This window comes from Rutilus rutilus (genome assembly GCF_951802725.1).
Source record: "Rutilus rutilus genome assembly, chromosome: 6".
Classification (NCBI taxonomy): Eukaryota; Metazoa; Chordata; class Actinopteri; order Cypriniformes; family Leuciscidae; genus Rutilus; species Rutilus rutilus.
This window is the reverse complement of record NC_140214.1, coordinates 40793503-40812766: the sequence shown is the minus strand read 5'-3', so window position 1 is coordinate 40812766 and position 19264 is coordinate 40793503. Positions and strand designations below refer to the sequence as shown.

The window sequence follows — 19264 nt, the reverse complement described above, 5'->3', positions numbered from 1 at the left end:
TCAAAAAACTCTCGCGAGCGCAAGGCGGAGGTGTCGGATTCTGCAGTCGAGCGCAGTTGCTCTCCACTGACTGCGCTAATCAAAAGCATGATGGGAAACGACTTGCTGACGACACAGCTTAATGATCATTGGCTTAAACAACCGTGATGTACAGTATTGTTCTCTTTTAAAAAATTTGATTTTAAAACTCTGATATCATGTTTTATATGTATAGCCTACGTTATGTGTGAATATTCCCAAACTATCTGACAGTGCGATCTCTATGGGTTATGCATTGTAATTATTTAAACAGAAAACACATATGTCTGTATTAAAGAAAACATTATTGATAAACATGTATTTGGAATGGAATTAAATAAGTACTTTGGGAGTCTTGTTCATTATATTTATTTTCATATAAAAGCAACAGAACTTAAATTACATCCAGTTTTTTTTTTTTGCAACACTGTGCACGAGCGTGAATCCCGCGATATCCATCTTTGATCTCACAGGTGTCAGATCCACTGCGAGAAGAGAGAACTGTCCGTCTTGCCCATGGTCTTGCCTGCTCTTTTTTCACTCCTCCCCTCACTGCAGCCGCCTACTCTCGACTACATTTCAGGCGAGGCAAGGCGCATCTCAAACAAGCCTATGGTCACTCGCGTGAACGAGCACCGATTTGCCTGTGATTTCGGGCATTTGTCGGCGATTTCTCAAAACCTGTCGGCGAGCCAAAATCGGGGCTAAAATCGTGCAGTCTGAATTCGGTTAGGAGTAACCGATTAGTAACTCACCTGTGTGGAAACGTATCTGTGGACAGGTCTTCGTAATGCTGATCTCTGTGATGTTCCATCAATCCAAAAACTAAAATGAAGGAAACTCAACACTTTGATAATAGTGTCAAGATGTTTCTGTTCTCATAAAATGCCAATAGATCGATGGCACTTAACCACCTCAGGTGAACAGAAAAGGGACGTAGACAAGAAGCGAAGTGAGAGAGAGAAATGGGCGGACTGCTGGCAAAAGCCATTTTAGTATTGCGGTTAACACAACTGTTGCAAATAAATATACATTTATGTAAAACATTTTTTAAAATGTGTTATGTGTGAGTGAGTGTTTCTCTGCTCTCAATTTTAAAACTTGCCGTCTCATCTTTGGACCCTGCATTAAGTTTCCTAACATATTTCTTACCTATGAACTTTAAACATGACAAAACTAATAATAATAATAATAAAAAAATAAAATAAAAAACTATATAATAATAATAATTATATATATATATATATATATATATATATATATATATATATATATATATATATATATATATATATATATAATAAGTAATAATAATAATAATAAACAAAATTTTATATAAAAGGTTCCTAACAGCACTTTAAAAAACAAGGTTCTTTATGGAATCTTATGAAAAAAGGTTCTATTTAGCACCAAAAGTGTTCTGCTGTTGTTAAAAGCTGAATCTCTAATCTGGCACTGTTAGACAGTAAACTCTTAAAAAACATTTTATTTCTGAGTAAAGTATGATTACCTGGATGTTTGATTTGATAAAACAAAACAGAGAAAATTGTCTTAAAACTATTTAGAAACATACCAAAACCTTTTTATTACATTTCTTCCAAAACTGAGAACTCATTGTAACAAAACAGTTATTGTTGTTTTTGTTATAGAGATTCTTTATGCAGATTTTTTGTTGTTTCAGTCAAAAGTAGGCTTCACTCTACAGCGGGAACACAGTCTGTTGAGTTCGCGGGACATTCTCAATCGCTGGTAAGAACTGAGACCTCCTCCAGATGCTGACGCACGACGCCGTCCAGCACTTTACTGAGGCCTTTGCATGCGGTGATGGCGGCCTCCATCAGCGCGTCCAGGTGGTCCTGGTGGAGCCGGGCGTCCATCTGCAGCAGGGCGATGTTCCCGCTGCGGGGCAGCAGCGCCAGGGCCAGAGCAGTGCCGCCTCCGCTCTCCTCCGCGTGACACAGGTCAGCCAGGGCCGTGTCCTCCACGAAGCCAGCGCTGCAGGCGCACACGTAATCCCGCATGGGGATGCCAGCGTCCACCAGCGCCAGAGTCGCAGCGTTCACACACGCGCTGTAGTTTCCTCCGTCCGCCTGCAGGATCTACACAATCACAACAGAGACTTTATTAGCTAATGGACCCTTTTTGGTTAATAAATGGTTTTCATTTGATGTGACTTATTTAGATTTATAATATAACAAGAAATGATAAGAATGTAAAAGTGCACTTGAAATGCAATTTAAGCTGCTTTGGATAAAAGCGTCTACCAAATGAATAAATGTAAATGTAAATAATGTTATATTTTGTTAACTTTGGCAGTAAATGCTGTGAGGGTGTTTCTAATACAGTGACGACAACTTTCTCCCGACATATGTCTCCCTATATATATTAGGGCTGTAACAATATATCGCAATGCAAAAATGCAACATGTATAGTTGATAGTGACAATATGTATTGTGTATAGTTTATAGTAAAAATTACTGTGTGAGAAAAAAATTCAACTTTTTAGAGTTTTGGTGTCAGTACTACATTAAACTATTATATATAATGTTGAATATAATGTATAATAATGCAATGGGGAAATATGTGTAAAAATTGGCCTCCATTATTTTAAATATATCTAGTCAGTGAACGAGTGCAAGCATTTTCGTCTAAAATAATTCAGTGTTTTCAGCTTCAGAATCATGAATATTGTTATTCTGGTGTCTCTATTGTCCTGTGCTTTGGGTTTCCAGCACCAAGTCCAAGACTATTCATTTACACACACAATGTAAGACCAAATTTAGCATTTTGATCAACAGTACATTTTTGTTAACCTTTTATCATATATCCTGGAGAATCACAATAATATCGTATAGTGAGTTCAGTATCGTGAGATGTATCGAATCGTGACACAAGGGTTTCGTTACACCCCTAATATAATGTGATCTACTACTGTAATAAACTCACATTTTTGACTAATTTGATAAGGCTCTTGCATTCATCTTTTGAACAAATGACTGCAAAGGAATGGATTTGCTTCTGTGCCCAGTGGAAACTCTGGGATAATCATGTGGCCAGTGCTGTTTAATGGGTCCTTGAGGGCAAAAAATCAGAATAAACGCTCTTCATTTCAGAAGATCGCACATTTCTGTCCCAGCACAGGTCAGTTAAGTGTGTGACACCAACATGAACACACCCACCTTGACGTAGATGTCGATCTGCGAGCGCGGGTAGAGCTCGGTCAGCACCGCGGCCTCGAAGGTCTGCTTGAGGTGCAGGCTCATCTCGCTGGACTTGCGGTCCCCGTGTGGACGCCTCTTCCTCTCCGCCGTGCTGAACGTGGCCATGCTGTACTGGCAGTTGATGACCGCTCGATCGTGCAGGGACTTACTGCGAGAGCCGCGCGTCTGCGGAGCAAATACACCTCGCATCATAATACATTATTACACGCCTCTGTGGAATACTGCATTCTGATTGGTCAATCGCTTTATCCAGTGGTGTGTTATTCCCAGATAACAGCCGCTGAACTCAGAAACACAGGCTCATCCGGGTCACTGGAGTCAGTAGCGCTATACGCTCGCTAGGAACGGGGTTTCTTTGTGGAAGTTTTGCATTTGGTGTGCTAATAAAGTATTAATATTTTGTGTACAGTTATTTAATTATGCCATCCAGTATCGTGGACTTGCTCTCTCTCGTTTCATACAAACGCAGCGGCGGCCATTTTGCAACGATTGTTTTGTACACTGTTGGATTATGAGATACAAACAGGTATGATTTTAAAACAGTTTAATCTGAAATCAATATCTCTTACCTCCATAACTATTAATGTGGTGAAATGCTGTATAATAAGTGGAATGACTGTATACCGTATCTCTTAAAGGTTCGTCTAGTTTGATCTGAAACTGCTCTCTGCACTGAAGCTTTGCTTTTAAAGAGCTATTAAAATATTTCAACTCAGATCAAGATTTCATGTCTAATTATTTACTTATATGGCAAGTAGCCGTGTAATAAGCGGGATAATGTCCATCCAGCCGGCTGTTATCTCAGAGTAAACCCCTTCAGTGTGAAGCAAGACCTGATCCTGATCGCCCTGTCGGGGGTTATTCTGCGGTAACAACCGGCTACATTTACATTATCCCTTACTGAACAGCTATAATGTACATTCATGACACATAACGGTCTTACGTTCGCCTCAGATTTTTAACAGCAATGTCAAATGACTGAGATGGACAATCAAATCAAAGACGGCGGGTTTTTCTGACCTCACAAAGACCCAAAAATTGTAAGGTAAGATGCGAGATTAGAACGAGAACAGAAACATTTTGCAAAATGAATTCCTTTAAAAGATATGTCAATATGTGCTCTAAATGTCTAGGGAGAAACACGGTAACCATTTACAATAAAGTTCATTAGTTAACATTAGTTAAATACCTTAGTAAACATGAACTAATAATGAACAATACTTCATACTTATTAAAATCAAAGGTTGTATGTGTTAACATTAGTGAATGCACTGTGAACTAACATGAACAAACAATGAACAGCTGGATTTTTATTAACTAACATGAACAAAGATTAATAAATACTGTAACAAATGTATTGCTCGTTGTTAGTCCATGTTAGTTAATGCATTAACTAATGTTAACTAATGAACCTTATTGTAAAGTGTTACCAGAAACACAATGAGTTTTATTAGAGTTTGAAAACAGAGTTTGAAAACACAACGTCCAACAGATATCCATCACTTTATAATTCATTTTACAAATAAAGTAGCTTAAAAACCTCCTGAATATGGAAATCACTTTTACTGTATCTTCTGATCACACAGCACAAGTGTTCCTCAGTGTTTAGTCTGGTTTTCCAGTGCAAATGTCTAGAGATTCTTAAATCAAGATGAATTTACTTGAACTGCAATATTACACAAAATATGAAGTCTTGTTTTCTGTGAAATTGATCAAAATTAAGTGAGTTTATGATTAAAACAAGAACAAATATCTGCCAATGGGCTCAGAAAAATCTACATAATTCAAAGGCAAGTTTTTTAAGACTTTATTTTGCATTTTCGACTCAAGTAACGTAACTTGCTTTAAAGATGTTTTGATATTTGTATATTGACAAACAGGACAAAAATACTGAGGAAGATAGTATTATTTTTTTGCAGTGCATGCAACATTTAATACTATGACTTTATGAATTTAAAACTTTCTGCTCTGATTTAAGACTTTTTAAAGGCCTTCCCTGCTGAACAAAACAACTAAAACCAGTCTAAGCTGGTTGGCGGGTCTTGCCTGGTTTCAGCTGGTCTCCCAGGCTGGTTTTAGAGTTTTTTTTTTTTTTAAGCTGGCCATTCTGGTCAAGCTGGGAGACCACCTAAAACCAGCTTGACCAGCCAGAAAGACCAGCTTACACCAGGTAAGAGCCGCCATCCAGATTAGGCTGGTTTTAGCACTCTTGTTCGGCTTTCCAAGAGCAGAATCTTATCTGATGATATATCAATGACTGTCTCTTAAAGGCTGTGAATGAACACACTGATACAGTGTGTATCTCTCACACAGTCTCTCTCTCTCACCTCGTGTGGCCCGTACACCACGGCCAGGGCTTTGGTGTTGCCCTGCTCCAGGTAAGCGGACCCGTCGGCCTGAGCGAACACACTCATGCGGGCCTGCACTTTGCGCAGCTCGGGCGCTTTCCGTCCGTCCAGCCGGTATCCCTGATCCGACAGCAACTCAAGACCCGCCATCGTTCAGCAACAACACGCGTGGGTCTTCTTCTACTGCTGACTTCAGTCTCCGAGTGTGTATACCTCCGCCTGCTGGACAAATAATAACACTACAGTCTCCTAATCTAGTGTGTATGAGGCCAATAGAATCTGTTTGTAGCCTCCAAGACTTCAGGGGCATGTTTCAGAACGGAGGTTAAGTGAAAACTCTGAGTATGTTAACCCTGAAATGAGGGAAACTCTGAGTTTTCTGTTTCAGAATGGTAGGTATGTTAAACCTGAGAAAGCAGAGTAAGTCAAGCCCGTTTCTGAAAGAGAGGTAACTTATACTCAGAGTCAGTTACCATGGTAACTTACTCTGTGAACCTAACCTGGTCGGGTGCAGGTTTTCTTCGGTAAACCCAGAGTTTCTATCGGTCTCCTCCCCTTTTTTAAAGGGGAAGCGGTGTTTAAACACCTCATTCAATCTTTCAGTACATTTTTATTAATAAAATTAATATTTTATTAATAAATAAAATATTGCTATTTTTACTGCAGTTTTTTAATTTTTTTTTTTATAAGATGAAGTCTATATAACTCCTTAACTGGCAACTGAAAACACAGTAGTAGATTAGAGTTACATAATGCAGTTCTAAACAAATTCTACAGAATTAAACTGTGGCATTTACTGAATATCACTGAACTGTGTTGATCTGTGCAACAGAAGTTGATGGACCGTCCTCCTGCTGTTCTTCCACACTCTGAGGGCGCAGGGAGAGATAAGAATACCCGTTTATACTTAGATTTAAACTTAGATTCTATAGGCTACTCCACATAAAAATGTGAAAAAATCTGAATGTGTAGATTGTTTGATCTGTAGACACATAATATTAACATTACCTCTGTAGGCCTCTCTGTGGCAGCAGAAACTATTTATCCCCATCGTCCTGTGAAGATGAGCATTTGGTCGAGTGCACTTTATAACACTATTTGTCATAATTTCTGGTACTTACAACTGCCTGGGGTTCTGTTGGGACAGGAGGCTCCAAAAGACAGATATTACCATCAGAATCTGTTGGGACCAACAAAAAACCCAACCTCAAAGTAAAATAAATGGAAATATCAAAAATAGCCTATCTAAAAAATAACACATATCAAGCCTTACCTGATTGAATTATGTTTTTATATTTAATTTTCAGCTGCTGCCATGTTCTTTTAATGCCTGCAGGATTGCTCCACATGAAAATTAAAATTAGGTTGAATAACATAGGGGAGCGCGGGGCACAACGTAACACGGGGCTAGTTGTAACACGCTTGTTTTAAATACTTCCGCACATGCTTGGATGACGAAACTTTGTGTATTTACTAGTTGCCATATCAACACTATATAGGAAAAAAAAATCTGTCAAAATTTGTTTGTTTTTTTGGAAGATATCCATAGACATTTATTAAAACCATAGCAATAGTAAATTTCTTACTTAAGTTAATTTTTCATCTCTATTTTTTGTGTTTATTTAAAATTAGACAAATCTGATATTATTTTAATCTCCAAGATGTTATTTAACAGTTGAGATAGTTTATTTAATGCTTCGCTAACTAGCAGAAAACACTAGCAGGGTTTAAACCCCAGTTGTGCAGGCTGGGCATGTTGTAACACTGCGTTACAATGTGCCCCTATTAGAAACATGCTATTATATTCTATACTTTTATTAATTTTATTGAGAAAACGTGAGAAAAAGGTGAATAAAGACTGAGAGTCAATGTTCAGAAATGACTAATTATTTATTTGTTTTGAACTATGTTGTATAGCTGTGTTTTCATGTGTTCGTAGTCAAAACTCAAAAATGAGTTTATATTTAATTATTAAAAATTGCCATTATTTTATATGAAAAGGTTTTTTAATTGTATTTTATTTAGAAAATATTTTAGTTTGTTTTGTATATTTTTTTTTATTAGATCAGATAACATTTTAAGCTGTCATATGTTATGTTACAATGTGCCCCTCACATGTTACAATGTACCCCACCTATGGGGCATGTTGTCACATTTCACTTCCATTCTTTCGGGGTATATCAAGAAAAAAGTATAAACTGTATTAATAAAACAAAAACAAATAATTGTACTAGACATGTGGGAAATTAATGTGGGAAAAAATAAACACTCTGAACCATAAGTAGATTTACACAAACTGAGAAAGTCAAAAAGCGTTACTTTGTGCCCCGCTCTCCCCTACTGTTCTTCCAGTTTCACCTCTGATATTATAACAGTTGGGGAAGTTACTCTAAAATAGCTATTAATGTTATTTTCAACAATGTAATTAATGTAATAATTGCTATCTTTAGAAAGTATTGGTCTACTTATTATTTAATCATCTACTCAAATGTTAATATTATGTGTCTACACATCAAACAATCTACACATTCACATTCAGATTTTTTCAAATTTTTATGTGGATAATCTAAGTTTAAATCTAAGTATAAACGGGTATTCTTATCTCTCCCTCCGCCCCATAGTGTGGAAGAACAGCTGGAGGACGGTCCATCAACTTCTGTTGCACAGATGAACACAGTTCAGTGATTTCCAGTAAATGCCACAGTTTAATTCTGTAGAATTTGTTTAGAACTGCATTATGTAACTCTAATCTACTACTGTGTTTTCAGTTGCCAGTTAAGGAGTTTTAAAGACTTCATCTTATAAAAAAAAAAAAAATAGAAAAAAACTGCAGTAAAAATAGCAATATTTTATTTATTAATAAAAGATACATTTTATTAATAAAAATGTACTGAAAGAATGAATGAGGTGTTTAAACACTACTTCCCCTTTAAAAAAGGGGAGGAGACCGATAGAAACTCTGGGTTTACTGAAGAAAACCTGCTCCCGACCAGGTTAGGTTCACAGAGTAAGTTACCATGGTAACTGACTCTGAGTATAAGTTACCTCTCTTTCTGAAACAGGCTTGACTTACTCTGCTTTCTCAGGTTTAACAAACCACCCATTCTGAAACAGAAAACTCAGAGTTTCCCTCATTTCAGGGTTAACATACTCAGAGTTTTCACTTAACCTCCTTTCTGAAACAGGCCCCAGGTGTGTTGACATCGGCTGCGGCTGGATGTAACCGATCGGCGAGAGTAGCCGCGTGCAGGCGGGGAGGAGCTGCAAACGGAGACGTGAAATAAATGCAATATTTGCCAAATACTACACAGATGTTTCAGAGACATTTTCATTCAGTACTTTAAGTACTGCTTCATACAGCGTCTGTTTGAACAAGAATAAAGTTCAACATAAGCTATAGCTACTATCAATGAAGTGGAGTCTACGTTTTTTAATCAGTTTTAGTTTTATAAACAAGACACAATATAACATCGCAACGACATGAAAAGAGTGTTTACTGTTATTAAAAACTGATTTGTATTAAAAACACACGTGATCGTTGTCATGCGGTGAATCCGGCCAATCGTGGAACAGCTGTGTCGTCATCAGAGCTCGTGCAGCCGCTCTTGAGAAGCTGCGCTGCTTTTTTTTTTTTCTGACATGTGAATGGGTCAATGACGTGACGGGTCTTTTTTTGTCCAAAGGCCTTAATAATAATAAAAAAAAATATATATATATAAAACATCCAAAGTATGTAAGGTAGTACAACTTGATCTCTTTTACTGAATCCAAAGGTTTTAATTATATTTTACTACATATAAAGGTATTTTAAAGATTTTGAAGTGTCAAAAGGTCATTCGGTTTAACCATCCGAAGGCCAATACAGCAATTTCATTTGTGATTAAAATATCTTAAAATGTAATAAATTTATATATTTTTTATTCTGGCATGATATTATAACATTATATATCAACATAGTGCAAAATGGTATTAAAATTATGTGTAGAAGTCGTTGCTTTGTTATGAGAAAGAATGTCCAGAAAAATTATTTTCATTGATGTCATTCAGAGTAACCAATATAAAGGGCTCAATTTTGGATCAAGTCATGTTGTCAATATTATGTGACAGGATGTGACATCATTCAGACACCTGCAAAGCACCGCATGGTTGTGAAGCAAAGTAATTAACTCTCTCTTAACTATTAGAAAAATTCATGTTTTCACTTGCTCATACACGTCCCCAAATATCAGGTCATTCGGTACAACCGCTATAAAACATGGATAATGTTGTAATATTTAAAAAACTTTTACTAAATACAAAATGTTTGATTGTCCTTTTGTTAGCTAGCTAGCTAACTAACAAGCTAGGTAGCTAGATATCGTACTCGGTTACTAACGTAACCTCTGTTCTCTCTAGAGAGGGAACGAGTATTGCGTAAGCTAGCTTACGCTGCGGGAAAGTCTCCTTTCTCGAGATACTGAAGCCAAAAATTATCCTTAATTTTTTAAATCTTGTCAACGCAGTGCGGCAGCCTGCAGACCTAGGGCAGGCGAATCGCGTGCCCATTGGCTGCTCTGCGGCAACTGCAGCAGCCTATGGCTGAGCCTTGCGCGTGACGTCACGTCCAATGAGCGCGCTTGGCGCGCTTAATGCGTCACAGCCCGTCATTAGGGGTGTGGCTTAGCGTATATAGGCAAGGAACAGAGGCTGCTTCGCTGGTTTCTGTCGCATGAAGCGAAATGAGCTCGTGGCGAGAGCACGGCGGGTTACGCAATACTCGTTCCCTCTCTAGAGAGAACAGAGGTTACGTTAGTAACCGAGTACGTTCTCTTACGAGAGGTTCTCTCGTATTGCGTAAGCTAGCTTACGCTGCGGGAACACCCTTGTCAACGCCGTGCGCGCGCCCAGCATCCTGAATGAATCCCATGGGGAGCCCAGGGAACGCGAAGTGGAGCTGGGCGGCCAAGATACCACAGTACACAAGCACATAATATGGGGCAGGGAGCGGCACAGCCGGTCCAACTGACACTTTCCACATAGTGCAGCTCAACCAGTAGAGCTAAATCAGCAACATAGCCCGCGCACAGACAGTGGGCTGGCTACGCGAGACTTAGGCTGATAACACTTTGGCCTGCAAAGCGGGAACTTCCAGGTTGTAAAACCTAACAAATGTGGAAGGGGAGGCCCAGCCTGCCGCTGCACAAATGTCATGAATGGGAATCCCACTGGACCACACCCACGATGAGGCCATGCCTCTGGTGGAGTGCGCCCGAATGCCCAAAGGGCACTGCAGGTTTTTAGATGCGTAAGCAGCTGCGATAGCGTCAACTATACATCTGGATAGGGTGTGTTTCGAGGCGGCGAGACCCTTGGTGCGCCCACCAAACGAAACAAAGAGCTGCTCTGAACGCCTGAAGGCGGCGGAGCGTGAAATATAGCTTCTCAGCGCCCTGACTGGGCAGAGGAGATTACTATCTGCCTCGCAGCCAGCATTCGGCAGGGCTGAAAGGGAAATGACCTGCGCTCTGAAGGGAGTGCCCAAAATTTTGGGGACATACCCATGCCTCGGTCTGAGAATAACTTTAGAGTCATTGGGTCCGAACTCGAGGCACGCAGCGTTAGTGGATAACGCGTGAAGGTCTCCCACACGTTTTACTGAAGACAGTGCTATCAGAAAAACGGTTTTGAGCGTGAGGTATTTCATATCCACAGTTTCCAGGGGTTCAAAGGGATGTGCTTTCAGGGCGTCTAAGACCAGTGAAAAATCCCACATAGGAACCGAAGGGGGTCGCGGGGGGTTCATCCTTCTCGCTCCTCTAAGGAAGCGGATGACAAACTCGTTCCTTCCTAATGCGCGGCCCGGCTCTGAGACAGAGAGCGCTGAAATGGCCGCGACATAGACTTTGAGCGTGGAGGGGGACCTGCCCGCGTCCAGTAGCTCTTGAAGGAAGCACAATACTTGCGAGACCCCACATGTCTGTGGATCGAGCCCTCTGGCAGTGCACCATTTGTTAAACACCGACCATTTAGACGTGTAGAGCCGCCTCGTGGAGGGAGCTCTAGATTGTATGATCGTGTTCATCACCCCTTCTGGTAAATCACTATGAAGAGCACTGTGTGGCGCGCTTTCCTGGCTCTCTCGATGACCTGAGGCAGCAGAGAGACCGGGGGAGAAGCATATAGCGGGCCGCTGGGCCACGTCTGGGCCAGCGCGTCCTCGCTCTTGAAAAGAATACTGGGCAGTGTGCGTTGTCTTTTGACGCAAAGAGGTCGACTTTCGCTCTGCCAAAGCGGCGCCACAGCGACTGGACTGTTTGGAGGTGTAGAGACCACTCCCCAGGGGAACGTTGTCCCTGGACAGTCTGTCGGGGCCCTCGTTCAGATGGCCAGGCACATGCGATGCTCTCAGAGAGCGCCGAGAGTGCTGAGCCCATACGAGGAGGCGTTCCGTCAGGGCGCAGAGCTTTTTTTTTTTTTTTTTTTTTTTGATCTGACACCGCCCTGGTGGTTCACATAGGCCACTACTGATGTGTTGTCCGTGCGGACTAGAACATGGTGACCATGGAGGAATAGGAGGAAGTGCATGAGCGCTTTCTCGACCGCGAGCATCTCTAGACAGTTTATGTGTAGGAGATTCTCCTGGTCTGACCAGCGGCCATAGACCGGTCTGCCTTCGAAGAGCGCTCCCCAACCTAGGTTGGACACGTCTGTTGAGACAACTTTCCGGTGTGAAATCACTCCCATAATCACTCCAGTGTGATACCATTCAGCTGCTAGCCAGGGCTGCAGGGCTGAGACACAGCCCTGAGTCACTCCGATTAGCGAGCCACCGGTCGCCCAGGCTCGATGGGATACGCGCGCTCTTAGCCAGCGTTGAAGCGGGCGCATGCGCAGTAAACCCAACTGAAGCACTGCTGCAGCTGAGGCCATATGCCCCAGGATGCGCTGAAATGCTTTCAGAGGAACCCGATTGCCTTCTTTGAAGGATGCGGCGAGGCGCCGGATGCGGCGCGCGCGCTGCTCCGACAATCTGGCCGTCATCGCCACCGAGTCCAGTTCTATTCCGAGAAAGGAAATTGACTGACGGGGCGAGAGCGAGCTCTTGGTCCAATTGACCGCTAGACCCAGACCTTCCAGATGGCTGAGAAGCGCTGTTCTGTGAGACACAAGTTCTGTCTCTGACTGCGCTATAACAAGCCAGTCGTCCAGATAGTTCAGAATTCGCATTCCCTGACTTTTCAGGGGCGCGAGAGCCGTGTCCATGCATTTCGTAAATGTACGGTGTGCTAAAGACAGGCCGAACGGCAGGACTGTGTATTGATAAGCTCGACCGTCGAAGGCGAATCTCAAGAATGGCCTGTGACGGGGGGTTATCTGGATCTGGAAATACGCGTCTTTCAGATCGAGAGAGATAAACCAGTCTCCTGGGCGGATCTGCGCAAGGATCTGTCTGGTTGTAATCATCCTGAACGGCCGTCTCATGAGAGCCGTGTTCAGATGTCTCAGATCTAAAATAGGTCTTAAAGCTCCGTCCTTCTTGGGAACGAGGAAGTAACGGCTGTAAAAGCCTGACTCGCTCAAGGAAGGATGAACCTGTTCTATGGCCCCTTTGCGCAGCAGCTTCGCTATTTCTGCTCGAAGCAGATGCGCTGCTTCTAAACCGACTTTCGTCTCCGTCTGCGCTAGAAGCGCGGGGGGCGACGAGCGAATTGAGGCGAATAGCCGTGTTTTGTAGTGTTCAACACCCATTCTGACGCGCCCTGAATAGCTTCCCATGCTTTTGCACGCATAGCTAGGGGTCGAATGGTCTCTGGGTTCAGATCGCCGCGCTGCGCGGGATGGAGAACCTGTATCAGAGAGGATGGGGCGGCGCGCGCGCCGCCGGTGCTCGAACACGGGGCTGATAAACAGTATTGGCCGGCTGTACAGTGTTCAGTAGCTCGGTCCTGAAGGATGGAGCGCGTTTTGCTGTCAAACACCCCTGGCGCGAGAGCGGCGTGGGGGATATAGTGTCTGAAAGTGAGTGCGCGTGCTCGTGAGCGGGCGCAGGGTTTACACTTATAACACGGCCAGTGTTTTGGAAGCTTTAGAGGGTCTGTAACCCGGGGTAACCGTATGGCAGAGCGAGCAGCGAGTAGGTGTGAGCACAGAGTTGTGGGCACATTTACTACACTTAATACTCGAGCGGCGTGTTTCCGCTTTATGAGAGCGCTCTGAGCGCATTACCGTGGGAACCATGTTGTGTGAAGCAGTGAACACATGGGAGTGGGCACATTTTCTATACTTAATATCCCCTCGGCCTGAGCCGTTGCAACTCGAGCAGCGGGTAGGTGTGATCACAGAGTTGTGGGCACATTTACTACACTTAATACTCGAGCGGTGAGTGTCCGCCTATGAGAGAGCGCTCTGAGCGCGTAACCATGGGGACCGTGTTTGTGCGAAGCAGTGAGCACATGGGAGTGGGCACATTTCTACACTTATGACACCCTCGGCCGGAGCCGGAGTGTTTCGGGGCTTTAGAGGGTCTGTAACCCGAGGTAACTGAATGGCAGAGCGAGCAGCGGGTATGTGTGAGCACAGAGTTGTGGGCACATTTACTACACTTAATACTCGAGCGGCGCGTGTCCGCTTTAAGAGAGAGAGCGCTCTGAGCGCGTTACCATGGGGACCGTGTTTGTGTGAAGCAGTGAGCACATGAGAGTGGGCACATTTTCTACACTTATCTTCGGCTAGAGCTGGAATGTAGTGAGCTTTAGAGGATCTGCAACCCGGGGTAACTGAGTGGCAGAGCGAGCAACGGGTAGGTGTGAGCACAGAGTTGTGGGCACATTTCCTACACTTAGTACTCAAGCGGCGTGTGACCGCTTTAAGAGAGTGCGCTCTGTGGACGTTACCGAGGAGACCGTGTTTGTGTGTAGCAGTGAGCACGTGGGAGTGGGCACATTTTCTACACGTATAACACCATCGGTGTAATAGGAAACTGATAGAGCGAGAAGCTTTGATGGCTCATAAGTTTAGACGCTCATAAATACTCAAGCACCATCCTGCGAGATACGGGTTCGCTTTCTGTATGTGAGAAAGCTGGCCGCGAGCTCGGAGAAGCCAGCAGAAAAAAATATTTATCTGCCGCCAGAGCAGGATTCGAACACGGGACTCCCGTGTGGAAGTCCAATGCTCTGCCACTGAGCCACAGGAGCACACATAAACTTTTAGTTAGTGCGAGCATATGACCGAGCGATGTTTCGTTTCGGCGTTTGTTTGCAGACGCGCGCGTGTAATAAAACAGGCTCGTTACTGCAGTATAGTATTTCCAGCCGCCTGAACTTGGAGGGGACTGAGAATATACGAGGACGAAAACACTCTCTCTTCCTCTTATCGCCGGTGCTCGTGACGTCCGCTCTGATGTCCCTTGAGAACGGCGCAGTTGCGCGGCTCGAACAAGGGAGAGAGAGCGGGAAGATGTCATCATGTGCTATGACATCGTATGTTTGCAGGCGTGCGTGTAATAAAACAGGCTCGTTTACTGCAATATTGATATTTCTAGTCGCCTGAGCTTAGGAGGGGACTGAGAAATGTGTGAGAAACGGAGGTGGCCGGAGAGTGACGCGCGCGACCGAGACGCGGGGTAGCTTCCTTATAACGTAAAGGAAGCCAGCCCGTGACCGTCTACTCCTGACATCCCTTGTGAGCGGCGCGTTTGCGCGGCTCGAACAGAGGGGGAGAGCGCAGGGAGGGGCGTGCGTCGTCCGGGGGGTAGCTTTCTTGTAACGTAAAGGAAGCTATAGCCCGAGACCGTCCGTTTCTGACATCCCTTGTGAGCGGCGCCGTTTGCGCGGCTTGACAGAGGGGAGAAAGCAGCTGTCTAAGAAAACAGCGCTGTCTGCTTCATCCCCTGAGGCGACGGCAGTGCGGGCGAACCGGCCGCTGCGCGTCGGGAGGTGGGGAGAAGGAAAAAGCGAGGCTCGCGGGAGGGGCTCCGGCGAGCGCTCAGCTGTCATAGAAGCCCAGGCAGAGAGCGCACACCACGTGGCGGTCTCCGTCGCTGAGCGCGGCTCTGCACGAGCCACAGGATGAGCGAGGCATTTGCAACAACGCCTCGCGCTCTTTTAGATGCAAGTGTGTCGCGGCGGACACACAAAACACACAACACAGAGCAAGGAAAGGATATATATGCCGGATGGCGCAGCAGGCAGGGAAGGCTGAAGGCGGCGAGCGGCCGGCGTCCTCAGGCTGAAATCCTCGGCGTGCTGGTCGCTTGATTCGACGGCGGCTTCCTCGGAGATCAGCGATGCGAAGAGCTTCGCTGAAGAGACAGAAATCAGCGAAGCAGCCTCTGTTCCTTGCCTATATACGCTAAGCCACACCCCTAATGACGGGCTGTGACGCATTAAGCGCGCCAAGCGCGCTCATTGGACGTGACGTCACACGCAAGGCTCAGCCATAGGCTGCTGCAGTTGCCGCAGAGCAGCCAATGGGCACGCGATTCGCCTGCCCTAGGTCTGCAGGCTGCCGCACTGCGTTGACAAGATTTAAAAAATTAAGGATAATTTTTGGCTTCAGTATCTCGAGAAAGGAGACTTTCCCGCAGCGTAAGCTAGTTTACGCAATACGAGAGAACCTCTCGTAAGAGAACAGCCTGTTAGCATTGAATGAAGATTTTGTCATTCGTTATAACCAAAAGAGTCATTCGGTTAAACCAAAATTTTGGTTATAACGAATGACTTACTGGTTGTATCGAATGACAGCAATGTATGTTGGTCATATTTGTACATATCTGGAATAAACAAATACAACATTTTATTAATAGAAAATGTGCAGAGTATGTGCAGAGTATATTATTATAAAATGTCAAATATAATTTTGACTGAATTTTGACCTTTTTATAAATTTATAATTATATCACTTCTGGGCAAGGATCAATGCTGATCCTGTTAAAAAAAGAACAGATGCTCGCCAAAAGAAGGGAAAGGTATCATTTGTTTGTATTATTTATATTATTATATTCAATAATATAGGTGCCTGAAAGTACCCCATAGACATACTATGGTGAAGGGAATGCCCAAAAAACCTGGATTGTGCGTGTTTACCCTACTATGGTAAATTACATAGAGATTTTGTATTGAACAGAGGGGGAGAGCGCAGGGAGGGGCGTGCGTCGTCCGGGGGGTAGCTTTCTTGTAACGTAAAGGAAGCTATAGCCCGAGACCGTCCGTTTCTGACATCCCTTGTGAGCGGCGCCGTTTGCGCGGCTTGACAGAGGGGAGAAAGCAGCTGTCTAAGAAAACAGCGCTGTCTGCTTCATCCCCTGAGGCGACGGCAGTGCGGGCGAACCGGCCGCTGCGCGTCGGGAGGTGGGGAGAAGGAAAAAGCGAGGCTCGCGGGAGGGGCTCCGGCGAGCGCTCAGCTGTCATAGAAGCCCAGGCAGAGAGCGCACACCACGTGGCGGTCTCCGTCGCTGAGCGCGGCTCTGCACGAGCCACAGGATGAGCGAGGCATTTGCAACAACGCCTCGCGCTCTTTTAGATGCAAGTGTGTCGCGGCGGACACACAAAACACACAACACAGAGCAAGGAAAGGATATATATGCCGGATGGCGCAGCAGGCAGGGAAGGCTGAAGGCGGCGAGCGGCCGGCGTCCTCAGGCTGAAATCCTCGGCGTGCTGGTCGCTTGATTCGACGGCGGCTTCCTCGGAGATCAGCGATGCGAAGAGCTTCGCTGAAGAGACAGAAATCAGCGAAGCAGCCTCTGTTCCTTGCCTATATACGCTAAGCCACACCCCTAATGACGGGCTGTGACGCATTAAGCGCGCCAAGCGCGCTCATTGGACGTGACGTCACGCGCAAGGCTCAGCCATAGGCTGCTGCAGTTGCCGCAGAGCAGCCAATGGGCACGCGATTCGCCTGCCCTAGGTCTGCAGGCTGCCGCACTGCGTTGACAAGATTTAACAATTTAAACACTTGTTCCAAGACCAATTAAATGCTTTAATGTTTTAGGGCCCCATCTTGCACCCAGCGCAATTGACTTTGTACACCGATGCATGTATCATTCCTGTTTTGCACCCGACGCACAGCGGACTTTTCCCTCCACAGACGCACGTCGGTAAATTTGGAAATGAACTTGCGCTCCCGGGGGCGGTTCAGCGCAAAGAGGAGGCGTGTTCCGGCACAAACGTTCTCTGGTGCTATTTTGCAGGTTTAGAAAACAATTCCGCCACTGACCAGGAGAAACCTAGTCTAAAGTTAGTGGCGCGCTGCGCATGTTATTCATATGCTATTTTAAGGGCGCATGCTTGGCCATAATGTAGCGTGAGCATACACTTTGATTCTCTCATCTACACAGAAGTAGCAGTTTTCATTTTTGCAAATCATACATTATTACAAGGAAAAATATTAACACACGAGGGAAATCATTGTGGTGTCCATGAAGATGTGAAAAAATAGGCATAAATCTAGCTTACACATTTACCCAAATTATTATACGCCTGTTTAACCGAAGCTAATTTGTTTTACGGCTCTGACGAGAACGTCGGTCTCCTCGGCTATGAACCGCTCCTGGCGTGCGTCTGGCAAATCCGCCGTTATAATAGCAAACCGCCATGGAACAAGCACACCTGCTCTTAAAGGGAATGTGAGATGACGCTCTGATTGGTTTATTTCATGTTATGCCAAAACCACACCTATGAATAATGAAGCTACTTCAGACCAACCCATTTTAGATTTGCGTCGGGCGCAAGGGTCATTTATCCTGCCGGTATAATAGCAACAGCGCCCGAGATCCGCCCACAAAGTTACTTGCGTTTCGTGGTTGATACTTGCGTTTCAGATCGTTAAAATAGGGCCCCTAATGTTTTAATTAATATAATTTGCGATACGAGTTATATGTTCATTCCAATATCAAAATGTTGGATATCAAAATGTTTTAATGTTTGAAGTACTTTTTACATTAATAGCCTATTATATTAACAATATTGTTAATATAATAAAATGTGCTTTTGAAGCTATTTGTGTCTGTTTATTGTCTTAAATATTCATAATGTCAAGGGCAGAAGACATGGTCATTCGGTATAACCGGCCTTGGTCATTCGGTAAAACCGATATAGTAAATATTTAAATGGAATAATATTGTTTTTAATAACTAAAAGAACCACAATAATACAAATATAAAGCAGATAAGGCTCTCTTTTTTTACATTTCCCCTTTTCTCCTTTCCCTGTGCAATGTTTTACTTGAATATGTTGGAGTGTGTAATAGCAAATTTCAATTTTCAATGAGAAACACAGCATCAACAGGTGTAAGAAGCATTAAGAGGCAAAATTGTAATAATGAGAAAAGGGTTTATTTTCTGAGGATTCTTTTGACAACCGCAGCTACCCAGTTGTGAAACAGAAAGCCTACTGGACTCAATAAACATAGACATTTTATACAGGTTTCTGACATTCTTGACTCCTCCTTTCCCAGTTTCTGTAAATTTCCTTAAAGACATCTTATATCTCAAGCTAGTATGGACTGGTTTCTACCCCCCCTGGGCAGGTCATGCTGTTATTTGTCCCTGAGAAGCCAAAAGGCCTTCATTTACAATCTAAATGACCTCCTGCTTCCCTCAGGAGGGGGCCTGGGACCCTACTATACGACACCCTGTATTCCTTGACTAAAACTCTTTCTCGTGCCCCAGGTGTCTGTTTGTTCTTTCATGTCCCT

The 19264-nt window shown here is 44.0% G+C and overlaps 1 protein-coding gene across 1 annotated transcript; it reads right to left on the bottom strand.

The window, feature by feature from the left end:
• Positions 1–1578: 1578 nt before the first annotated feature.
• exosc4 (exosome component 4) lies at positions 1579–5807 on the bottom strand. The gene is made up of 3 exons (XM_084410348.1): positions 5567–5807; positions 3198–3404; positions 1579–2117 (listed from the first exon to the last, which is right to left on the bottom strand). Exons 1-3 carry the CDS (start codon positions 5735–5737, stop codon positions 1758–1760), a joined length of 738 nt encoding a protein of 245 aa, XP_084266474.1. The 5' UTR covers positions 5738–5807; the 3' UTR covers positions 1579–1757.
• Between the last annotated feature and the right edge of the window lie 13457 nt (positions 5808–19264).